Here is a 23,929-nt window from a genome sequence, read left to right as displayed (position 1 = left end):
TTGCGTGCATGTGAGCCTGTGTTTTCTGTACTCGTACATGTATCTCCGGAGATACGTGTGTGTGTGTGTGTGTGTGTGTGTGTGTGTGTGTGTGTGTGTGTGTACCTACCAGTCCCGACTGCGCAGTCAACAAGCTAAAACAGTTTTTCGTTCGGTTGTGTAAATATTTTCATAATTTCAATGAAACAACCTCAGATAAGACCAACTTCAGAGACTACTATCAAACCATCAAATGTTTGTTGTGCTACCATCCCTGCCACGACCACCACCACTACACACGAACATCACTGCACGCTCTCACCACCACCATCATATACCATCTTTACACTGGATTTCATTGTAATTCATTAATTTTAGTTTTCATTTTTTAAATTTTTTTTTTTTCAATAAACGGAACAAAACAATTCCTTTTCGTTCTTTTCCTTTTTTTTTTTCTATCACATGCTTCAGTCATTTGACTGCGGCCATACTGGAGCACCACCTTGAAGGATTTTAGTCGAACGAATCGTCCCCCCAGGACTTATTCCTTGTAAGCCTAAGTATTCTCTCGGTCCAATTTTGCCCAACCGCTAAGTTACATGGACATAAACACATCAACATCGGTTGTCAAGCGATGGTGGGGAGACACACAAACACACACACACTATATATATATATAACACGACATGCTTCTTTACTAGAAGACACTTGCCCAAGGTGCCACGCAGTGGGACTGAACCCCGAATCATGTGGTTGCAAAACATGCTTCATACCACACAGCCGCGATAATAAATAAATGGTCTGATTACAAGGCCAGCAATTTTTAGATGGACGGGATTAGTCGATTACATCTAGTACTTAACTGGTACGTTATTCTTTTTTTTGGGGAGCCGAAGAGACGAAGGGCAAAATTGACCCTGGAACTCACCGCTTTAGTAATAATAATAATGGTTTCAAATTTTGCCACAAGGGTAGCAATTTTTGAGGAGGGTGATAGTCGATTACATCGACTCCAGTAAAACACTGGCACTTACTTAATTTATCGACCCCGAAAGGTTGAAAGGTATAGTCGACTTCGACGGAATTTGAACTCAGAACGTAGCGACTGGCGAAATACCGCTAAGCATTTAGCCCGGCGTGCTAACGATTCTGCCAGCTCGCCACCTTAATGATGATAATAATAATAATCCCCATTCCTTTATCTTGTCTTAAAGAGCGCAAGAGGAGAAAGATTACTGAGACAATGTGAAAAAAAATGGAGGTTTTACACATGGATGAGAAGACCAGGCCTGGAAACCATCAAGAGAAACACGAAAGGAAAAAATCGAAGATAAACACATCGGGACAAGACAAGAACTTAGTGTGAAAGGCAAGTGTTACCCTCCTCCAGCTGTGTCTTCTGGCAAACTGAGAGCAGGTTCAATCACTCGGACCATACTCGCCATTTTCACATATCTTTCAGCTAATAGATGGCCGCACATCTTCTCTTCATCCTCCTGTTCCTCTGCGTGTGGTACTTGTAGAGAAGAAGTCAATGAGAGCTTGGCCGAAGAAGGAAAGAATGCACTTCCTCCTGTCAATCTTGCCAATCACACAACCATTATTTAGCTAATTAGCGAGGCGGCTATTATTTCTAAAGAAACCTGATCAAGGGAACCCTACGGCGTTTCTGGCGAAAGCAACGCAACGGGGTTGGTGTTGGTGGGATCTCCCTTGGTGGCTCTCACCTACAACCAACTATAACAGTAAAAGACAGTAATGCTGAGGCACTAAACAAATGCGTGCAGAACCTGTATCGTGGCCCTGCTAATACTTCGGACAACTTCGGCTGAAAGGAACCATCAGATCTAATAAACAGAACTGATTTTGTACGCAAATGGCCAAAATAAGAAAAAAAAACTCCAGAAATTTAAATTCCTCAAAACACGTTTCCAACGCGTGCCATTTGTCACAATTACAGTCGAGAATATACTGACAGTTTACAGCTGTCTTAGTTGACCGTCCTTATCGAAGACTTGAGATACAATTTATTTGGTAAAGCCACCAGTTGAAAAATTTGTCTAAATAATAATGATAATAATAAGAATAACCTTTTTCTTCTGTTTACTTTCCATTATATTTTCCAACCTCCACATGTCTGTTTTCTACTCAATCAAAGCTACATGCTTTTAATGTATTAAACATGCGCATATATAACATGTCAGCTTTATTTGTATACGCACCCACTTTAAACAAGGTTTGATAAGATAGATGCCGTTTTACTGATATATCATAAAACTTCAACAAACCTGCTTTCATTTAATTAATGTAATGCAGTTAATAAGAGAAATGGTTAATTAACGCTGTGAGCAAGAAAAACAGTAATTCTATATTTTAAGGAAATTACCAATTTTGTTTTAAATTAATAAATGTGACTGTGTGATGCAAAAGTTTGCTTCCCAGCCACATGGTTCCGAGTTCAGTCCCACTGCGTGGCACCATGGTTAAATGTCTTCTACTGTAGCCTCGGGTCAACCAAAGCCTTGTGAGTGAATTTGGCAAACGGAAACTGAAAGCAGCCCGCCGTATGTGAGTGAATCTTTTGTCTGTGTTTGTCCAACCACCGGCACCATCACTTGACAACCGGTGCTGGTGTGTTTACGTCCCCGTAACTGAGCAGTTAGGCAAAACATACTGATAGAGTAAGTACTAAGATTGATTCGTTCGACTAAAATTCAAGGCGGTGCTCCAGCATGGCCGGAGTCTAATGACTGAAAGTGGTAAAAGATAAGATTAGAATATGCGATAGATGACTTATTTGCCTTGAACACAACTCTTTAGTTTCTGGTAATCCATCACAGCCTGGAGCAATATCTAAATCACTCAGGAACGGATATGGCAAGATTTAGATTAACAGAACACTGGACAGAAATGTCTTGTGATAACGAGCTACAATTCTTTTACTTGTTTCAATCATTAGGCTACAGCCAGGCTGGAGCACTGCCTTCAGAATTTTTAGTCGAACGGATCGACCCCCCAGCTCCTTATTTTTTTTTAAAACCTGGTACGCATTTTATCAGTCTCTTTTGCCGAACCACTAAGTTACTGGAACGTTAACACACCAACACCAGTTGACAAGCAGTGTAGTGGGTGGATGGGACGGAACGCAGACACGAAGACACACACACACACACACACACACACACACATGACGGATTTAATCACAACCGCACCCAAAATTGCTGGCATTGTGTCAAAGCTTGAAACCAATAATCTTACAATGTATCCAAGATGCGAACAGATTTATGAGGAAAGACTCGGGAAGGTTGAGCTGATATCTTCCTTTTATCATTTCCGTCTTTCAGTTATTAGACTGCGGCCATGCCGGAGCAAACCCTGAAGAGTTTTGTCGAATAACTTTTAAGTCTGGTGCTTATTTTTGCAGTTACTTCTGCCGAACCGTAAATTACGCGAACGTAAACAAACCAAGACCGGTTGTCAAGGGACAGGGACACAAATACACGACATGCTTTTACAGTTTCCTACCAAATTCACTCACGAGGCATTGGTCGTCCCGAGACTACAGTAGAAAGCACTCGGTTACGGTGCCAGACAGTAGGACTGAACCTAAAACCACGTTGTTGCTAAGCGAGCTTAGTAAACACTTTCATAGTTTTGAACCCCAAACTCCATCTTTGGGGATCCTTTTGTGTGCCACAACTGAGCCGGTGAACGATGATCATTACTACAACTAAACTGATAATCATAATCCAAGATGATAACCCGTAGTTATCATCGTAGAAGGAACCTAAGACTGGACTACAAACACAACGACTGCACCGACCAGATTATTGTAGTATTTAGTCGAGTGAAATTGTGAGGTGGGGAGTAGGGTCCACCTCGCTATGCACTTCACGACAGACCCTGCTTTTGATTTTGGAGTGAAACTATTCCCCAACCGCCACATCAACCATCTCGAATTCTTGAATCAACGGCACTGATCCCGTGCAGAGAGGATTTTTGTGCTCACACACTATTTTCTGTTAATATATCTAAGAAATAGGAACGCTGTAAGCAACAAAGCTAAGTTATATCATCACTACAGAAACAATGGAACAAGCTGTACGATCTCACGATTCCATAGCATTCACTCAGGACAATTTTACCGTTTTAAAAATAAGACATGATAAAGAGAAAAGTCTTTTAGCAGCCACGGGCCTTGCTAGAAATAATAATCAAAACTATCTCAAATAACATCTTAGTGTGTTTTTATAAAAAATGGCAGGGTTAGTCTCTTAGGTACATGAATACAGAAAGACACAAAAGAACAGATGTCAGGTCAAGATCAAAATTTCGGTCAAAAATCTCACGTGATTTTGATGTTAGACGAAACAACAAAAATATTTAAATAGACTAAGGGATAGTTTGTGTTCTGAAATTAAGAGAATGAATACACACACACACACACACACACACACAGAGACTTACCTGATTATCAGAGTTTAGCACCGTAAAGTTGCCAATGCAAAGGATCACCTCATGAAGTAATTCTTCACAGAGATGATGAGAAGAATACCAAACCAGATAGCTGGCGATGTGGCGAAACTCCAGAGACATGCCTTCTTCTCCAAGAGATTGCTGCAAAGAGACAAAATATAATGAATATATTTAACAACGAGGGAGATAATATCATACGTTGATTATAACTTCTTAACCTGACACTAAAAGTGGCTTTCACCTGATATAGAAACCCTTTCTTAGGTGATGCTAAGCGTAAGAATAGGTAGAGTTTATTTAAAACCTGCGTCCGCAAAGATTAGATTTAAACTGAGAGAGAGAGAGGGAAGGCGGGAGGAAAAGAGAGAGATGATATAACAGGTGAATTAATATGGTGTAGGTCACGGTTTCAAATTCAATTGCAGTCGGTTCAGTGTTTCTTTGGGGTTTCTCTCTTTCAGATGGCTAAATTGCAAAACTTGTAAAACAGCTTGTGAAACGCCCGACTGTGGAAAGCTACTGGTAACAGACTAGCATACAATCCAGGCGAGCGAGACACACACATCTCACCTACAAAACAGACCGATAACCCACCCATCCATCCACCCTTCATATTCGAGAAAAAAAGTGTTTGCGCGCACACGTGTGTGTGTGTGTGTGTGTGTGGAAGACAGAGAGGTAGACAGAAAGAGAGGAAGAAGAGACCATGTACATGTGTGTGAGAGAGAGAGAAAATGAAAAAGTGTGTGTGTGTGTGTGTCTGTGTTATTTCTTTACTACCCACAAGGGGCTACACACAGAGGGGACAAACAAGGACATACAAACGGATTAAGTCGATTATACCGACCCCAGTGCGTAACTGGTACTTATTTAATCGACCCCGAAAGGATGAAAGGCAAAGTCGACCTCGGCGGAATTTGAACTCAGAACGTAGCGGCAGACGAAATACCGCTAAGCATTTCGCCCGGCGTGTTAACGTTTCTGCCAGCTCGCCGCCTTATGTGTGTGCGTGTGCGTGTGTGTGTGTGTGTGTGTGTGTGTGTGTGTGTGTGTGTGTGTGTGTGTGTGTGTGTGTGCGCACGGTAACGTATTCCTATCACTCGAAAAACAAAAAGTCAAACGAATTCACATCAAACGTAAAGAAATGTGTTAGTTTTACCACCCGTAAAACACTGTCGATCTCTATCGTGTGTGTGCGTGTGTGTGTATGTGATAGAGAGCAGGGTACCTTGTTTTGATTATATTGCATTCATATCGCCACCACAGCCCTGCCACTTACTGCCCCACAACCAAACATCGGTTTTTCTTCCCACCAGCACAATGTCTTCTGGATTTCTTTGTGTCTCTCTAAGTCTCTATCTATCGGTTTGTCTGTCTGCGCGCGCGCGTGCGTGCGTGTGTTGTGTGTATATCTGCCTATCTCTCCAAGTTCTGTTATGTTTAACCTAATGGCACTGAAAGACAGCAAAAAAAAAAAAAAATGGAAAGCAAGAAAAGAATACAAAAAAAAAGTTCAAATGTTACGGGGGGGGGGGGGGAACCTGGAAACGAGTTTCTGCAGACGGGATTACAAAACGATAGTGGCCACCAGCATCACCACCTCTACTAATATAACCCAACCAACATGTGCTCTTTGTTTAAAAAGGAAAAAGAATAATAAAAGGAGAGTGTGAAAAAAGAGAAAAAAAACAAAGGAAAGAAACAAGAAGAAACAGCTGTAAATCAAGGACAAAAGAGGAGGAGGAGGAGAGGGGGAGGCAACTCTTTCCTAAGCCAACTGAGGTAGCCTGAAAAAAAAAAAAAAATATATAACATTTCTTCCACCTCACAATTCGAACCAGCTTCCTTTATTTCTGTGAAGCAAATAAGATCCAGACAACATAATGACGCCGATGACGCTGACGAGAAAAAGGTAGAGGAGAAAGATTATGATGATGATGATGATGAACATGTTCATCATGATACTGATGATGATGATGGTGATGATTTCTATATGGAGTGAAGAGTAGTAAATAAAGAAGACTTTGCAGAGACGAAGATTTTACAGGTTAGGGTTTAAGGGCACAGGTGTATGGATGAAGATGTTGTTGATGGCACTCCGTCGCTTACGATGTCGAGGGTTCCAGTTGATCCGATTAACGGAACAGCCTGCTCGTGAAATTAACGTGCAAGTGGCTGAGCACTCCACACACACACACACACACACACACGTGTACTCTTGACGTAGTTCTCGGGGATATTGAGCGTGACACAGTGTGACAAGGCTGACCCTTTGAATTACAGGTACAACAGAAACAGGAAGAAAGAGTGAGAGAAAGATGTGGTGAAAGAATACAGCAGAGTTCGCCACCATGCCCTGCTGGAGCCTCGTGGAGCTTTTAGGTGCTTTCGCTCAATAAACACTCACAACGCCCGGTCTGGGAATCGAAACCGCGATCCTATGACCACGAGTCCACTGCCCTAACCACTGGGCCATTGCGCCTCCACGGAGTGAAGAGTAGTAACTAGAGAAGACTTTGAAGAGACGAAATAAAATAAAAATTTTAAAAAACCCGCGAAGGTTTTACAGGTTAGGGTTAAGGGCACAGGTGTGTGGATGAAGATAAAGATTTGATTCCATACATGCCCATCCCATATGCAAAAGGGACGCAATTGACTCACCTATGATATTTTAGTCCAGCGCCAAACGATTCGGTTAACCATGGCCTTTTCTCAAACACCAATCGTCCAATTGGCTTTCCTTCAAATAATAATTATAATCCTTTCTACTATAGGCACAAGACCTGAAATTTGGTGGAGGGGGAGTCGATTTCATCGATCCCAGTGCGACAGGAGGAAAAGCGAAGTCGACCTCAGTGGAATCTGAGTTCAAAACATGAAGACGGACGAAATGCCGCTAAGCATTTTGCCCGGCGTGCCTACGATTCTGTCAGCACGCCGCATTAATAATAATAATCCTTTTAACTGTAGGCACAAAACCTGAAATTTTGGTATTTAATTTATCGACCCCGAAAGCATGAAAGGCAAAGTCGACCTCGGCGGAATTTGAACTCAGAACGTAGCGACGGGTGAAATACCGCTAAGCACTTAGTCCAGTCTGTAAACGATTCTGCCAGCTCGCCGACCTAATAATAATAATAATAATAATAATCTTTCCTACTAAAGGCACAAGGTCTGAAATTTTGGGGGAGGGAATTAGTCGATTATAACGACCGCAGTGTTTCACTGGTACTTAATTTATCGACCTCGAAAGGATGAAAAGCAAAGTCGACCTCGACGGAATTTGAACTCAGAACGTGAAAAACCGAAACAATTTCTACAGCAATTCTGTCCGGCGCTCTAAATATTTTTACTTATAGAGAACCCTGCTGATTTCTAGTGTTGCATAAGGTGAGAGATTTTTATGGGTTGGAGAGAGGAATAATCGGTTTAATCGGCCTGAAGAACATTCTTTTAGCATCCCTCCTTCCCACCATCAGAAGAAATGAAAACTAAAATTGATCCCAGGGAATGCCGATGCTAGAAATAGTAGCTATAAAACCCTCAAATCACAACCTGCCGTCTTGAAAATGCTACGACCTATACGAAGGGATGCTTAAAAGTTCCTGGTTTTAAAGGTGTCGCGAAAGGCCTGGCTGGAGGCCCAACCTTCCGAGCTCTTACACAGGCGTTACAAAAACTGAAAGACTGCTGCAATAAGTGGTGTGAATCTGAGAGGAGAATATGTTGAATAAAATCATAATTAACTGATCCGCCTGTATTTTTTTTTTTACCCAAAGCCAGGAACTTTTCAGCACCCCCTCGTACATCCGAAAGACGGGATGATCATGTCTGGAACGTCCTAGAACGTAGACTTGTCGTCTTATGAAAATTGATTCGGGACTAAACAAGAACCTTTCATTTCAGTCTTCCTACTATGGCCATCACCACCACCTTGCACCGCCACCGCCGCCACCACCACCACCACTGTAACAGAGAGGTTTTAAAACACAACCACCACATGTTCATACCACTATGTACACACCACAACCACCACGCCGCTTTCAGTTAAATACCTTTCAACCCCGCCACCATTATCACCACTGCTGTTGCCACCACCAGCAGCACCACTACTACCACTACCACCAAACTTTTGAACAATTAAATATGGAATTTGAATTGACAACTGCCTGCGAGGATAGGAGGGGGGAGGCCCGTATGTAAAACGGCGGGGAAAATATGTGACGAGATCTAATCCAATCAGCGTATTTAGAGACTTAAACACCCACCCATCTCCCCACACACACCATACTCTCACCCCCACCCCACCAACACTTTGCATTAAAGATGAACGGATACGTCATCATTCTTTATTATTATACTGAAGTCTGTGTACTGCACGCAGCTTTATTGAACATACATATACATATAAATACACACACACACATATATATACATGGACATACTCACACGTATGTGTGCATGTATGTATACAAGGGGGATAAAGAGGGATTGACAAAGAGCAGAGCATGGAGAGGAGAAAGAAAAGACAAATAGAGGAAACAAAAATACAATGAAATGTATAAATAGTTGTATGTGTATAAAATATATATATATATATATATATATCAAAAAAAGGAAAAAGACAAAAAACAATAACGTGAGGCCGTGATACAGATTGTGTTACTAGACGCTCGGGAAAGGAAAGAGAGAGAGTATATATATATATATATATATATATATATATATATATATATATATATATATATATATATATATATATATATGCATCTATATATGTATGTTTTCAAAAATGTTGCATGTGCTGTAAAAATGAATGAGTGGTGAGAGGTAGGTTGAATGTCAACAGGGTTCACTAGATTAAAATTTTCATAATTACATAAGAAACTTTACTTAAACGGTGTTTGGCTTCAGGAATTGAGAAGAGGGGCGGCGGTTGGAAATATAATAAGCAAAGCGGAAGGCATTTCGTATATCAAGGCGAATTAGAGACGAATGAAAATAGAAACGCGTTTTGATTCGCTTAGAGAAGGCATATTTGTTCAGCTCTTATCTTTCATAGGAGCTTGAACAAGCGAAGGAAGACGCGCGCTGCCCTTAACTTTCATTAAGGACCTGAAGGAGCAAAAATAAATTGAGCTAAAATAGTGGAGCTGTTCTTAACATTCGAAGGGAACTGAACGAGCGAGGGTACCTGCGCTGTTCTTAGCTTTTATAGTGGCCAGAACGAACGAAGGTAGTTGTGCTAAGATAGTTTCGAAGGGAACTGAACGAGCAAAGATAGTTTCAAAGGGAACTGAACGAGCGAGGGTACCTTCTCTGCTCTTAGCTTTCATAGGGACCTGAAAGAGCCGAAGTAGTTGCGCTGTTCTTAACTTTCATAGCGGCCTGAAAGAGCGAAAGTAGTTGCGTTAAAATAATTGTGCTTCTCTTAACTTTCGTAGGGACCTGAAAAAGCAAGAGTATTTACGCTGCTCTTAACTTTAATAGAGGCCTCAACGAGCGAAGATAGTTGCACTGTTGTTAACTTTCATAGAGGCCTGAACGTGCATCTGGAGCAATATTCCGTGATGCGGGGGGTATCAATCGTCAACTGATTCCTAATAAACAACCATCCAGAGAGAGAGAGAGGGAGGGGGGCGATTACTGATATCACCATATAGAAAACCATAGAGCATTGTCAAACATTCAATCCGCGTGCGTTTTTCTTTTTACCGTATACTTGCTTCAATCATTGGACTATAACCTTGCTGAGGTTCTGCTTTGAAGAGCTTAGTGAAACAAACCTTAATTTTTCAAAATCTAGTACTTATACTACCGTTTCTTTTGCAGAACCGCTAGGTCACGGACAATCGCACGGTCACATACGACAGACTTTCACGCAGTTTCCGTTTCTCAAATTCACTTGGTGCCATAATAGAAGAAAACTTGCTCAAGGTGCTGTGCAATGGGACTGAACCTGAAAACACGTGGCTGCAAAGTGAGCTTCTTAACCACGGACATTTTATCTTTTACTTGTTTTATTCCGTTAGGCTTCGGCCATGCTGGGGCACCACCACGAGGAAATCTAGTCAAATGAATCTACCCCAATACCTATTTTCTTTTTAAGCTTGGTACTTACTCTATCGGTAAATATTGCCGAACCGCTATGTTAAGAGGATGTAAACACAACAACACCAGTTGCTAAGCGGTATTTGGGGACAAACACCGACACAAACACACACACACACACACACACACGACGGGATTCATTTAGTTTCTGTCTACCAAATCAACTCACAAGGCTTTTGTCGACCCGAAGCTATAGTATATGACACCAGCCCAAGGTGTCACGTAGTAGGACTGAACCCAGAATCATGTGGTTGGTAAGCAAGCTCCTTACCACACAGGCACGCCTGCGCAATGTGTGTGTGCGTGTGTGTGTGAGAGAGAGAGAGGGAGGGAGAGAGAGAGAGAGAGAGCTGAGGCTTGCCGCAGCTCTGGGTATGGCACTTCCGTTTTTTTCTTTCTTGTTTACAAAGTTGTAATGGGGCGATAGTGAAGAGAATAAAGTGCAAGTAAAGGAGTAATTAAAGATGCATTGATCAAGTCTTGAAGACTAACTTCAGAATTTCTAATTCCTGCAGTCCTAGTCTGGGTGTTGGTTTAGTAGGAGGCGCCTTTCTGACACCGGAAATTGCCCAACCAGAAAATTAACACACTGCAAGCCCCATTACAACACGGACAGACATTTCACATGGTGTAATCCTATAGGAGATAATAAGGCTTCGTTCTTACAGCCTTCATCTTATGTCATAAAAGAAAACGTCTTCACATTAATACTCTTTCTCTTCTTTCTTTTTCTTGTTACTGTTATTGCTGTTGTAGGGCAGTTTGAGCCGCCTAAATATACGTGTGTATACGTGTACATGTGTGTTTGTGTGTGTGTGTGTGTGTGTGCAGACATCTACACAAGAGTATGCGCTAAATAATCACATACAAAACACAACTCAATACAAGATAGATAGATAGATAGAGACACAGACAGACAGATATACAGATAAACAGAGAGAGAGAGACAGACAGACAGACAAATAGATAAGCCCAGTTTTCGTGTTTGCATTTGCCAGACAGAATTTGTTGAGGCAGCATTTCTGCGGCTGGATGCCTTTGCTGTCACCAACTCTCACCTGTTTTCAAGCAAGGTAATATTTCCTTATGAACCGACATGTTTTTTTTTTTTTTTTTTTCAGAGACGATGGGAAACGAACGACACCGCTCGCATGATGGTCAGATTCGTTTACAATAATACTACCTCAAAACACGGAGCCACAACGTACACTAGATAAATAGATAAGCAGACAAGAGACAGATAAGCAAACAGACTGATAGACAGATAGATAAGCAGACAGACGGACGGACAGACAGACACGTCGCACATCTTTCAAGTCTCATCTATCAAATCCACTCACAGGATTCTGGGGCCCGGTGTTGTAAAAGGCACATACCCAAAGTACCATGCAGTGGGACTGAATCCGAAATCACGAGGTCGGGAAGCGAATTTGTTAACCACACAGCCAGTCATGCCTAGGTCTACGAGGAGAAAGCGGTGGTGGTGCTAGTCGATGGAATCGAAGCCTGAGTATATAGTGTACAGAACCTGACGAACTCTGAAAGGCAGCAACCACAATCTACGGAAGCAGGAATATATATATATATATATATATATATATATATATATATATATATATATATATATAGGAACTAAATACAATAAGACATTGATAACGGGGTGGGGAGGAGGAAGTTAAAAAACGAAGATACATATTACGCTATCCTTTTTAATGGGGCCAGATTGTATACACACACATTACGTGCGGGTGTGTGTGTAAATACACACACACACACACATATATATATGTAACAAAGTAAAGTTGTAAGGGACCGCACGAGTGAAAATATATATGCAAGAAGGTTTGAAAATGCAAAGGTCTTTTAGAGATGTTTATTGACTTTAAGTCAATAAACATCTCTCAAAGACCTTTGCATTTTCAAACCTTCTTTCCCTGTGTTGAATCGTTAATCCCTACAACTTTGTTTTTTTTCTTCTCTCTCTCCGTATTTTTTCCTTCTTAATCCTTTTCTGTCGTAGAGCATAGGTTCGAAACGTAAAAGACTTTTCTAGTCTCCCCGAGCGTTAAGCTAATACACCTGCTTGTTGTTCCTACACCTGTCTTCGTCTTGTTATCCGTAAATTTGAACAGTGTGTGTGTGCGTGTGTGCGTGTGCGTGTGTGTGTGTGTGTGTGTGTGTGTGTGTGTGTAATTGAAATAATTCAAGAGCTGAAAGTTTCGTTCATAGCAGCAACACTTACAGCGTGATCTCTATACAGTCCAACGAGGGAGCCCCTATGTGGTCGATTGTCCAGCAAGAAATAGCAGCTAAATCGCCTTCAAATTACACTAACTGTATGAAAAGTGCGAAGATGTATTGGATAATGCCTTTCATATACAAAAAGATGAGTTAATAAAGGCTAGAATGTCTCTGAATGCCAGTCTACTCAATATCAACAACAGTCTTACAGCATTAACAAAATTAAAGCGAAGAACCCAAAATATTTCTGATAGCAATCATTTTTTTCTTTAATATGATCAATAGGTACCATGGGGATGTGCAGTCCATCAGAGCTTAGCAACAGCAGCAGTGACGAAATCAATATTTGATTGGTTTGCAAATGCTTTAATCTTCATATGACCAAAAACGGCGTCCAACAAGGGAACTGTTGCTGCTAGAACAAGCATAGTAACTCCAATATATGCTACCAAAAGTCCAACGTAGCGGATACAAATCACAGATCAATAAGTTAGCAAACAAAATATATATCGATACCATGAAAAAGAAATTTGGCCATGACGGAAAAAAAATATTAGTTAGGCGTAGGCGCGGCTATGGTAAGAAACTTGGTTCCCAGCCACATGGTTCAGGGTTTAGTTCCACTACGTGGCACCTTCGGGAAGTGTCTTCTGTAGCCTCGAGCCGACCAAGGCCTTGTGAGTAGATTTGAAAGACGGAAACTGAAAGAAGCCCGTCGTATGTGTGTGCCTTTGTGTTTTTGTCTGTCCCTCCCCACACCGCTTGTGTCCCCGTAACTTAGCTGTTTGGCAAAAGATACCCATAGAATAAATACCATGATTTAAAAAAACTATGTTCCGGTGCGGATTCATTCGACTAAAATTCTCTAAAGGTGGTAGCAGTCTAATGACTGAAAGTGTGGTAAGTAGCTTGCTTACCAACCACATGGTTCCGGGTTCAGTCCCACTCCGTGGCACCTTGGGCAAGTGTCTTCTACTATAGCCTCGGGCCGACCAAAGCCTTGTGAGTGGATTTGGTAGACGGAAACTGAAAGAAGCCCGTCGTTTATATGTACATATATATATGTAAGTGTGTACTTAATTTATCGACCCGCGAAAGGATAAAAGGCAAAGTCGACCCCGGCGGAATTTGAACTCAGAACGTAACGGCAGACGAAATACTGCTAAGCATTTCGCCGCCTTACAATGCAGAAAATAATAACATATTTATTACAAACATATATAAATGAAGAAATTTGTTTTATTTCATTCTATTTTATTTTAACATAATTAAATGCTTTTCTTCTTTTGAATATTAATATTTATTTAATCATTTTCTTGAAATTTGAGAAAAACTATAATTATTGTTATGTCTGTCATATTTCCACCCATAGTGGCAACAGCAAACTTCTAAAGTTACCAGTCCTATGACAGGTAGAAGCACTATAATAATGACGATGATAATAATAATAATAATAATCCTTTGTAATATAGACACAAGGCCTGAAATTTGGGGGAGGGGATGGCCGATTACATCGGCTTCAGTATGCAACTGGTACGTATTTTATCGACCCCGAAAGGATGAAAGATAAAGTCGACCACGGCGGAATTTGAACACGCTAAACATTTTCTCTGGGGTGCTTAAGATTCTGGCAGCTCGTTACAAAAATAATAATAATAATAATAATAATAACAAACCTTTCTACTAACGGCATAAGGCCTGATACTTTGGAGTAGGAGACTAGTCGATTTCATCAACCACAGTACTCAACAGGTACTTGTTTCATCGACCCCGAGAGGACAATAGGCAAAGTCGACCTCGGCGGAACCAGAACGCGAAGACGGATGAAATGCCGCTTAGCATTTTATCCGGTCCGGTAACGATTCTGCCAGCTCGCCGCCTATCTACATGTACATACATGTGCACACGTATCTTTTTCTTTTTTATCGGGGGGGGGGGGAGTACGGGGAGTGTCCGTAGCCCGTTCTAGGGGTTCAGGAGTTAGTAGGAGGGAGGAAGAGAGGGAGCCAGAAACGGGAAGCCTGGCCCGGATGCCCGCAACAAGCATAGCGTTCTCAAAGCAACTTAAGACGCGCAGGTGGAAGTAGGCCACGGTAAGATTTGAACTCAGAAGCTTTACATCGTGAACAGATTAGAATAAAAAAACGCGCACACCCACCCACCCACCTACACACATCTGAAAATAAAGTTCTTAAACAGAGAAGAAAACAATAAATAAAAGCAACGAAAACACACATACAAAGAAAATTAATGACATAATAAGTAACAACAACAACAACAATAATAATAATAATAATAATAATAATGATAATGATAATAATAATAGTGACTCTAATTTCAACAGTGGCAAATTACACTGACAGAGAGGGGGGAAAAAACCTCCACCGAAACTTGCCAACTAAGATTACAGAAACTACCAACAACAGTAATGTGTGTGTGTGTGTGTGTGTGTGTGTGTAGACAGAACAAACGGAAGATTTCTGATGATTTTCCGCCTTGTGCAGTAGACAAGAGATCATTATGCATATGTTATATATGTAGACACGTGTGTGTGTGTGTGTGTGTGTGTGTGTGTGTGTGTGTGTGTGTTCGTAGGCATTGAGAGAAACAAAGGAGAACAAGAAAAAAAAAAATTAAAGCTATTTCGATATATCAACTTGTGTTGAAAACTAGTTGAGTTCTTCTGATGGTATTAATTGCAACGAGAGAAAAGCAAAGACAAGTGTTTGTGGAAGGTGTTGGGGAAGTTAATTAATCAGAGACAGATTTACCACGCCGCATGGGTAAGGTAGCGAACGCTCTCACCGAGGTTCGAATCTCAATTAAGTTGAGCTCCCGATAAAACCAATATATTTTCATTCGGGGAAGGAGAGGCAGAGAGGGGGGAAGAGAGAGGGAGAAGCGAGAGGGGAGAAGAAGAGAGAGAGGAAGAGAGAGAGAGAGGAAGAGAAAGGGGTGAAGAGGAGAGAGGAAGAGAAAGGGGAGAGGAGAGAGACAGGAAGAGAAAGGGGTGAAGAGGAGAGAGGGAGAGAAGGAGAGAGGAAGAGGAAGAGAGAGAGGAGAGGAAGAGAGAGAGGAGAGGAAGAGAGAGAGGAGAGGAAGAGAGAGAGGAGAGGAAGAGAGAGAGGAGAGGAAGAGAGAAGACAAACCTTTAATGGAATACCTTGCTAACTGGAAGCTAACATGTTGCAGTTGTTTAACCCTAGATCAGTCCTATGATCACGTTGATTACCTTGGGGTCCACAATATCCAGTGCATCCTAACTTCTACAACAAACCAGGATAAGTAAACATACGGAAACGAAACAGAGAGAAAGATACTACGTGTTCGCAGCATCTACTAGAAATAGCACCCAGGTTACTCTCAAATTACAACCTATAGTTTTAAATAACGAATGAATACAGAAATCGGAACAGTTATAACTGGAAAGCCTTAAGCCCTAACTCAACTTGCTCCATGATAATAACTTGGTGCTAAACAACAACAAACTCAATTTAAGTATGAACACCACTACCTCAGGAAGAAACACGTGTTCAACAAGTGCAGGAATAATGATATGATTCTCGCAGAAAAAATCTTCATCATCTTGGCTATAGAAAGCTAGGCAGACGACTCGAGAAAATACACAGCGTCACCTAGATTTGACAATAAACAAGCGGCGAGAAAATCATTGATGACAACTTACAGCATATGAATAAATAAATTTCTGTTTCGCATATAAAAACAAATACAGCAAACGCTGTGAATTAGGCTAAATATGTTTTATACGATGTAAAATGTAAAAAGAGTGTAAGCTTATTATATTTTACACCTTACTATGTTGATATAGACGATCGAGCCCCCGGTTTTGCTATTTTTCTACCCCTCACCATTTCCTATGGTGCCCTTAAAAATCAGGTTGATTCTAGGATTATTTTAGGTAGCGCAGTTTCGGGGCGGTAGCGAAGGGTTGACGGTGGCCAAGGTTAAGGAGAAACATCTTGAAGCAAGGAGCAGCTTAGAGCACAGAGTGCAAACCTTTGCACTGAATGAACCCAAAGGGAAACAAAATAGTCCCGCCCCTCCTTCAAGGCTCTGTTTATCTTCTTGGCTTCAAGAAAAAAATTAGGGGGGGGGGGCAAGCTACCCCTTTCGTGTTTATATACATACCTTCACTTACTTCTTCACTGCATATTTACGCGTCTCTTTCTTTCGTTTGTCCCCTCTCACTGTCTCCACCCGTTTCTCCATCTATCAATCTCTCTATATCTCTTGTGTCCATATATATATCTCTCTAGATATCTATATTTCTCCATCAGTCACTATCTCTCCCCACATCTACTTATCCAGCTATAGCCATCTTCATCTATTTATCTGCCTATCTCTCTCTTCTGTGTGTGTGTGATCAAACAAGTTGTAACGTGACCTTCCCCTACCGCAAAAAGAGTGTAGGGTGGAAAAAATACATCTGGTGCTGGAATACGGGCAACATGGCATAAGACAAACATAATGGAGAAAGAGTTCTCTTACTTACATACACACACACACACACACACACAAAGCTGGGAAAAAAGCAAGTTAAGGTAGACAGGGGTTAATTCAAACAATACACAAGACAAAAGAGGATAACTAATAAATACTCACGCGCGCACGCACACTCACAAAACGTAAGAAGCCCCTACATAAGGGGTCCCCAAACTTTTTAGACCATCGACCCCCTTCATGGAATCCTTGACCCCCTCATCGACCTCCAGGCATGTACAAGAAACGAAATAAGTAGGTGTGCATTTATCGACCTCTTGAATATTCCCATCGAACCCCAGGGGTCGATATCGACCACTTTGGAGACTACTGCTCTACGTGGTGCTCAGCCTGCTAAAAAAAAGCTGCCGATTCACCCTCAAATAACATAATCGACTAAAATACACCCCCCCCCCACACACACACAAATCAGAATATTTAATGTAGTTCTAAGTATTATAACGAATGAAACTGGAAAGTAGAATGATTGCAGCAGGAACTGCTTTGCATAATAAGTCGTATCGATCGGAGCTGACCTGACCTGGGGTTAAATAACAACAATAACAAAAATAACAAAAAGCAGCTTCTGTGACAAGAGAGACGTCAACGGTGTTTGAAAATATGAAAGGCAAAGCTGCCCCCTACTGGCAAGACTTAAACCAGAACGTCAAGGGACATTAATATTGATTTAAAATTTTGGCACGAGGCCAACAATTTCAGGGTCGGGGATAACTCGATTACATCGGCCCCAGTACTCAGCTGGAACTTACTTTATCGACCCCGAAAGGATGAAAGGCAAAGTTGATCACAGCGGAATTTGAACTCTGAACGTAAAGTCAAACAAAAATGCCCCCAAGCATTTTACCCGCCGTGATAACGATTGTTCCATCTCGACGCCTTCATTAAATATTGATTTCAAATTTTGGCTCAAGACCAGAAAGCAAGGGTTAGGGGACTAGTCGATTATATCGGCACAAGTGTTCAACTGGTACTTTACTTTATCGACCCCGAAAACATGAAAGGCGATGTTCGACCGCAAAGGAATTTGAACTCTTAACGTAGAGACGGACGAAAATGCCGGTAAGCATTTTTCCTGACGTATTGACGGGCCTGCCAGCTCATCGCCTTAAATATTACTAGGTATTTTCGACCGCTACTCGACCGAGAAATAACACTTATTGACAATAATAATAATGATTCCTTTATTTACCACTAAGGGTTTACACAAAGTGTAAACGGCGCTACAAGACGATAGAATGCAATATGTGAGGATACATGAATGTGAGTAAAGAGTGAAATAGCAAAGAAAAAAATTCAAACGAGAAAAAAATTGGCGAAAGTTGAGAGGCTTCCAAGGGCTGTTCATGGAAACCCCACAAAAAATCAGTCGCCGTGATCCATTAGAGCAAATGCCTTCTCCTCGTCCTCTTCCCTCGTTCTACAGGCGCAAACTCAAACCAGGTTCGTTTACTCGGATCATGCTTGCCACATTGATCCGTCTTTCAACAAATTTGCTGGGAAACAGCAATTCCTTTTCTACCCCCACTTTCCATTTCGAAATAAACTTAGTAATAAGTTTATGAGGATTTGGCCAAATACAATAACAGTAAGAAGAGAGTATTGTAGTTCGTTTGAAGCATTGTGTATTGTTTGTAAGGAATAAAAAGTTTTGAATGGTACAAAATACAAAAAAAATGGACTATATACTTGTTGTAATTTAGTTATCTATAGTCCGATGATATTTCGGAATACAATTCCTTCTTCAGATCTTAGATGGAGTCTCTGTTATCAACTGTTTACTAACGGCTTTTTTTTTCCGGAAGTGTTTCAGTAGTGGTACAAGGCCTGAAACGTTGAGGAAGGCGTTTTACTCGATAACATCGACTGTAGCGTTCAACAGGCACTTATTTTATCGACCTCGGCGAAAAGATGAAAGGCAAAATCGACCTCCGCGAAATTTGAACTCAGCAGGTAAAGAACCGAAGGTAAAAAAAAAAAAGGCCGCTCAACATTTTATCCATCAATTCTACGAGCTCTACAGTCCAGAACGGTAAGAGGATCAATGTTGTTACTACAATAACATGGAGAGAGAATGGCCGACAGGGGAGAGAGAGAGGGGGGGAGACATAAAGGGAGAGATTAACACGTGTCTTTATAAGCATTTCTTCCAATTTATTATAGAGAGAAGGTTAAGAACGATTTGTGATGATAAACGCTGCAAGTCTCCTTCTCTCCTAATGAGTTTTAAGTTAATCCTCTGTTAGAATATTAGAGGAAGCCGTCTTATAAAATCCACTGTTTAAATACAGTGGAGTCCGTAGGTTTATGATGCCAATTAAAATACAGCTGATTAACATGGTGAGACTGAGTAAAACAAACAACACATGCAAACAAACACGTTCCCGTTTAAATACGCATGCAGGAGGGGGTTGTTGTATATGAACACACATACAGGCATGTTCTGGGGAGGTTTGTTTGCACTTTAATCCGGGGCCTGTGTCAGAGGGAGTAGGAAGTATATTGCTACATCAGAATATTAATTACCTGTAAATGAACATTAAGGCGATGGCTGTTCAAGAACGAGATCTAATAACACACGGATATATGTGAGTGTGTACACACACACACACATATATATATATATATATATATATATATATATATATATATATATATATATATATATATATACATATATACATACATACACACACATACATACATACATACATACGTACATACACACGCGTGCACACACATACACACCTATGCATACGCACTCTTGCTCCCGCCCGGGTCTTAGGCATTCCACCTCGCTAACAGAATATGTCCACTAATTAAACGATAACAGGATAAGTTATTAATTGATTTGACAGGTATCGAGGCGGCACTGGATACCTTAGCAGAAATATAAGCGTCTGTGTTGGTTATGCACAAGGTAAGGGTTGGGGGTTATTTTTAGCTAATAGCAAACACAATAAAACATACAAATAGTGAAATAGGGATTTGCTGCATTCTCGAAAAATAGTAGGAGGTTCCGATATTACAGGACGAGGAAATACCTGAACCACTGGGAGGTACCAGCCCCACTACTAACACGGAGAGTTGGCCACGAGAATCGCATGGTTATTGTGCACCTGATACAATATCTTGATACCCTCTACCCATACAAACCTTTATGTATAACTTTACCTGCAGCACCCTCTCTTCCTACCTAGCTATGTGTATGTGTGCGTGTTTCCCTTGAATGTGTTTATGTCACTAGCCTCCTCATCGAATAACGGACTGTGGTTGTGCGGGATCAATGACATCTACCTCGGCGTATAAGGTTTTAATACCTCTGGATCTACGAGATACACATTATCCGATTAGGGTCTGCTCCCCCCAGACTGAACGCTTTCTGATATTTTCACCCTTCTCTACGGGGACACTGTGCATCCCCTACGATTGCAGAATGGGTGAATCTATTGACTTACAGTATCTACAGACCTTTGTAATGAACTCTGCAATTGTTATACGATGCATACGTGTATTTTTATACATACGTATGTATGCACGCATTGTAGTGTGTGAGAAAGAGTATGTTGTATACATACATATGAGTTTCGACTGTATTCGGTAGCGGGGCCTTGGTTCGGGTGTACCAGGGTTCTGAGAAGAGTGTCACCACCTCTCAACCAATTTTGTTCCCAGGTCTATTCTGACCCAGAAGCTGCAAACACAGCCCTCTCACTGCGTTGTGAGTGCATAGAGTAGTCAACGTCGATAGCAAGTCAAGGAGTAGAGTTCCTCAAGTGGCTGGCTGCCCTCTTTGGCACCTTTTCAGCGATTCTATGGTAGCCAGAGCTCTCCAGATCTTCACTTAGGAGAAAGCCACTCCAATGCAAAACCTACTGGTCACCATAGCTGTTTTTGCCCACTTAGCCTCAGTGGTTAGACCTTCAAGTCAAGAGAATAAGATCAGATTGCGTGGACAGACTCTCACTTTAAAACTATTAAGCGCAGGCAAGAAGAAAAACCCTGCGGCATCAAGGATTGGTTTACATAGTCTCTATGAGGGTGGCCAGCTCTTCCATATGACCTTCGGGTCATATGGGAGAAATTGCCATCATCTTAGATACTCCAGTTTCTACGATGATGTTTGTTCTTCCAACATTCTAAAAGAACTTCAGGATGTGCTTTAAGAGAGAGATTTGGCTGCTATTTCTTACTAGTCGAGGCTTAAGGTAGCGGTTCCCACATTAATCCTTAATGTGTGTGTGTATGTGTGTGTGAGCGCGCACGTGCGTGTATGTGATGAAGGGAAAATGTAGTTTGGTACCAAGGTTGTTGTAAAATAGTAACAGTCTCAATACATTGAATGTGCAAGCAACAGCAACAACAGCTGCAGCAGCAGCTACAAGAACAACAGCAGTAGCAGCAGAAAAGAGTACTTTATTAGACATTCATCAAACCATTCTGAGTGTCTTTATGTTATTTAGACCGTGGGATAGGAGGTGGTGGTGGTGGTGGTGACTGTTGTTACTGAAGGCGAAGGAGAGACAGCACTGAATGGAGTATGTCAAAGATCAGATCTGCCAAGCAGTGGTAGGAATAGGAAGAAATACCGTTTTTACATAAAAAGGGAGCTGAAGGCTGCAAGTAAAGAAAGGTCTTAGGTAGATGAGAAGGAAGTAGCTTGAGCGACGCAGACGGGGTTAGGGTGAGGGTTGTCAGAGGTAGGCGGAAGGCGGGCAGGGCGGCTCGAAAGAGCTGTCATCTCATCTTAGTCAACTCAATACTAAGTATGTTAAAAGAAGTCCATTAAGAAGTGGTGCACACTAGTGAGAAAGACAGAGAGTAAGAAGTGCAACATCGAAGAGCAGCGATGCCAAGAGTGAAAGTGGTGATGATGGTGATGGTAATAACGATGGCGATGCTGCTGATGATATAAACAATCGCATTATTATTATTATTATTGACAACAACAAAAATAAGACTTCAGCACTCCGCATTCTACAAGCTAAAACACTGACGTCGGAATGATACTGTTGGGGGCAGAGACAGACAAAATTATACTTTCAATCTCATCCTCAACCCCCCACTCCACCTCCCTCCCAGACGTACACACATCACTCCGCCTTTTTAGAAACGAAGCAAGAGATAAACGGAAGTGTGTGTGTGTGTGTGTGTGTGTGTGTGTGTGTGTGTGTGTATGTGTGTGTGTGTGTGTGTGTGTGTATGTGAGTGTGTGTGTGTGTGTGTGAGTGAGTGAGAGAGAGACATACACACGGACAGACATTAATCGAAGATGATTGAGAAATGAGTGAATGAATGAAAGATACCACAAACAGACACTGAGACACGCTTTTACACACACACACACACATACACAACGCGTTAATTGCAAAGCACAGCTCGACTGCATTAGTCGAGGTCAAGGTGTAAATTGCAGAGAGGTACTGCCAAAATGGACACAAACGTTTCCTTCAGCAGATTGAACTTTCATTCACCAAATTACCAGTTTGCATTAGATTGAGACTAGGTTTTTCTCTAGTGATGGATAATTTCACAAAAGATGGCTGTTATCTTCCATCTCTCTCTCTCTCTCTCTCTCTCTCTCTCTCTCCTTAAGATTATTGATGGTGATGGCGGTGATGATAAAAGGTGGTGATGGGGGTGGAGGTGGTGGATGATGCTAATGGTGATGAGGAATGTGGTGATGGCGGTGGTAGTGAATTGGATGATGACATTAGACATTGAAAAGCAGTGTCTGTGAGAGGAGAGTGTGGTGGGGGTGACAGAGAGAGTGGGAGAAAACGAGAGAAAGAATGAAGGAGAGACAGACAGACAGACACAGTTTCTATAACGGCTATTTAAGGATGGATAATTATAAATTTCACCTTAAAAACAACGAGAGAAAGAGAGAGCAAGAAGCAGAGAGAGAGAGAGACAGACAGACAGAGAGAAAAACAGACAGACAGACAGAGAGGCAGACAGACAGAGAGGCAGACAGACAGAGAGGCAGACAGACAGAGAGGCAGACAGACGTTAGCTGTCGGTTCATTTGATAAGAATTAATTTAAGTGTAGAAGACAATGGTAAATACTACCTTGAGACAAGAACAACATTCGATAGAAACACATTGACGGGGGGGGGGGAGGAAGGGGAGTTGCAATATGAACGCGGACATACATTTAAATAGAAATACATAGATGTGTGTGTGTGTGTGGATATATATATATGAGGGGGAGAGAGGGAGAGTGTAGGGAGTCTGGGTGGTTGGTAGGCGTGGCAGGAAAACAGAGAAAAGTGATGCTGGAATAACAATGCTTTCGAAGACAACATACAATCAGAACAAAAACGACAAGAATAACAACAACAATAGTGACATGAAAACAAAAAACAAAAACAAAAAAAAGAGTAGTGAAGAGCTGTAGTGGCAGGCAATAGGAGAAGAGAGGAGGAGTGCTATTATGTGTGTGTCTGCAAGTATGTAGATGTGTGAGTTTATGTTACAGCTGTGCATGTGGATGTGGATGTGCAGTGCGTGGGGCGCGGTGAGAGCAGAAATTGATATACATGGTGTCCACCTGCAGAGAAATAAACACTCTTTTGAGTCAGTGTGCCTGTAAAGAGCGCC

At 41.5% G+C, this 23,929-nt stretch overlaps 1 protein-coding gene across 2 annotated transcripts in view; it reads right to left on the bottom strand.

Moving 5' to 3' along the window:
- LOC106884496 (S phase cyclin A-associated protein in the endoplasmic reticulum) overlaps positions 1-23,929 on the bottom strand; it is a 277,529-nt gene that overhangs the window by 61,184 nt on the left and 192,416 nt on the right. For both annotated transcript variants that reach the window (XM_089363778.1, XM_089363777.1), the window contains exon 27: positions 4,447-4,596. In XM_089363778.1, coding sequence (XP_089219904.1) covers positions 4,447-4,596 — 150 coding nt within the window. The remainder of the gene's footprint in view (positions 1-4,446; positions 4,597-23,929) is intronic.

This window comes from Octopus bimaculoides, chromosome 15 (genome assembly GCF_046866305.1).
Source record: "Octopus bimaculoides isolate indiv1 chromosome 15, ASM4686630v1, whole genome shotgun sequence".
NCBI lineage: Eukaryota > Metazoa > Mollusca > Cephalopoda > Octopoda > Octopodidae > Octopus > Octopus bimaculoides.
Note: the sequence above shows the minus strand (reverse complement) of the source record. Positions and strands in the feature narration are given on the sequence as shown.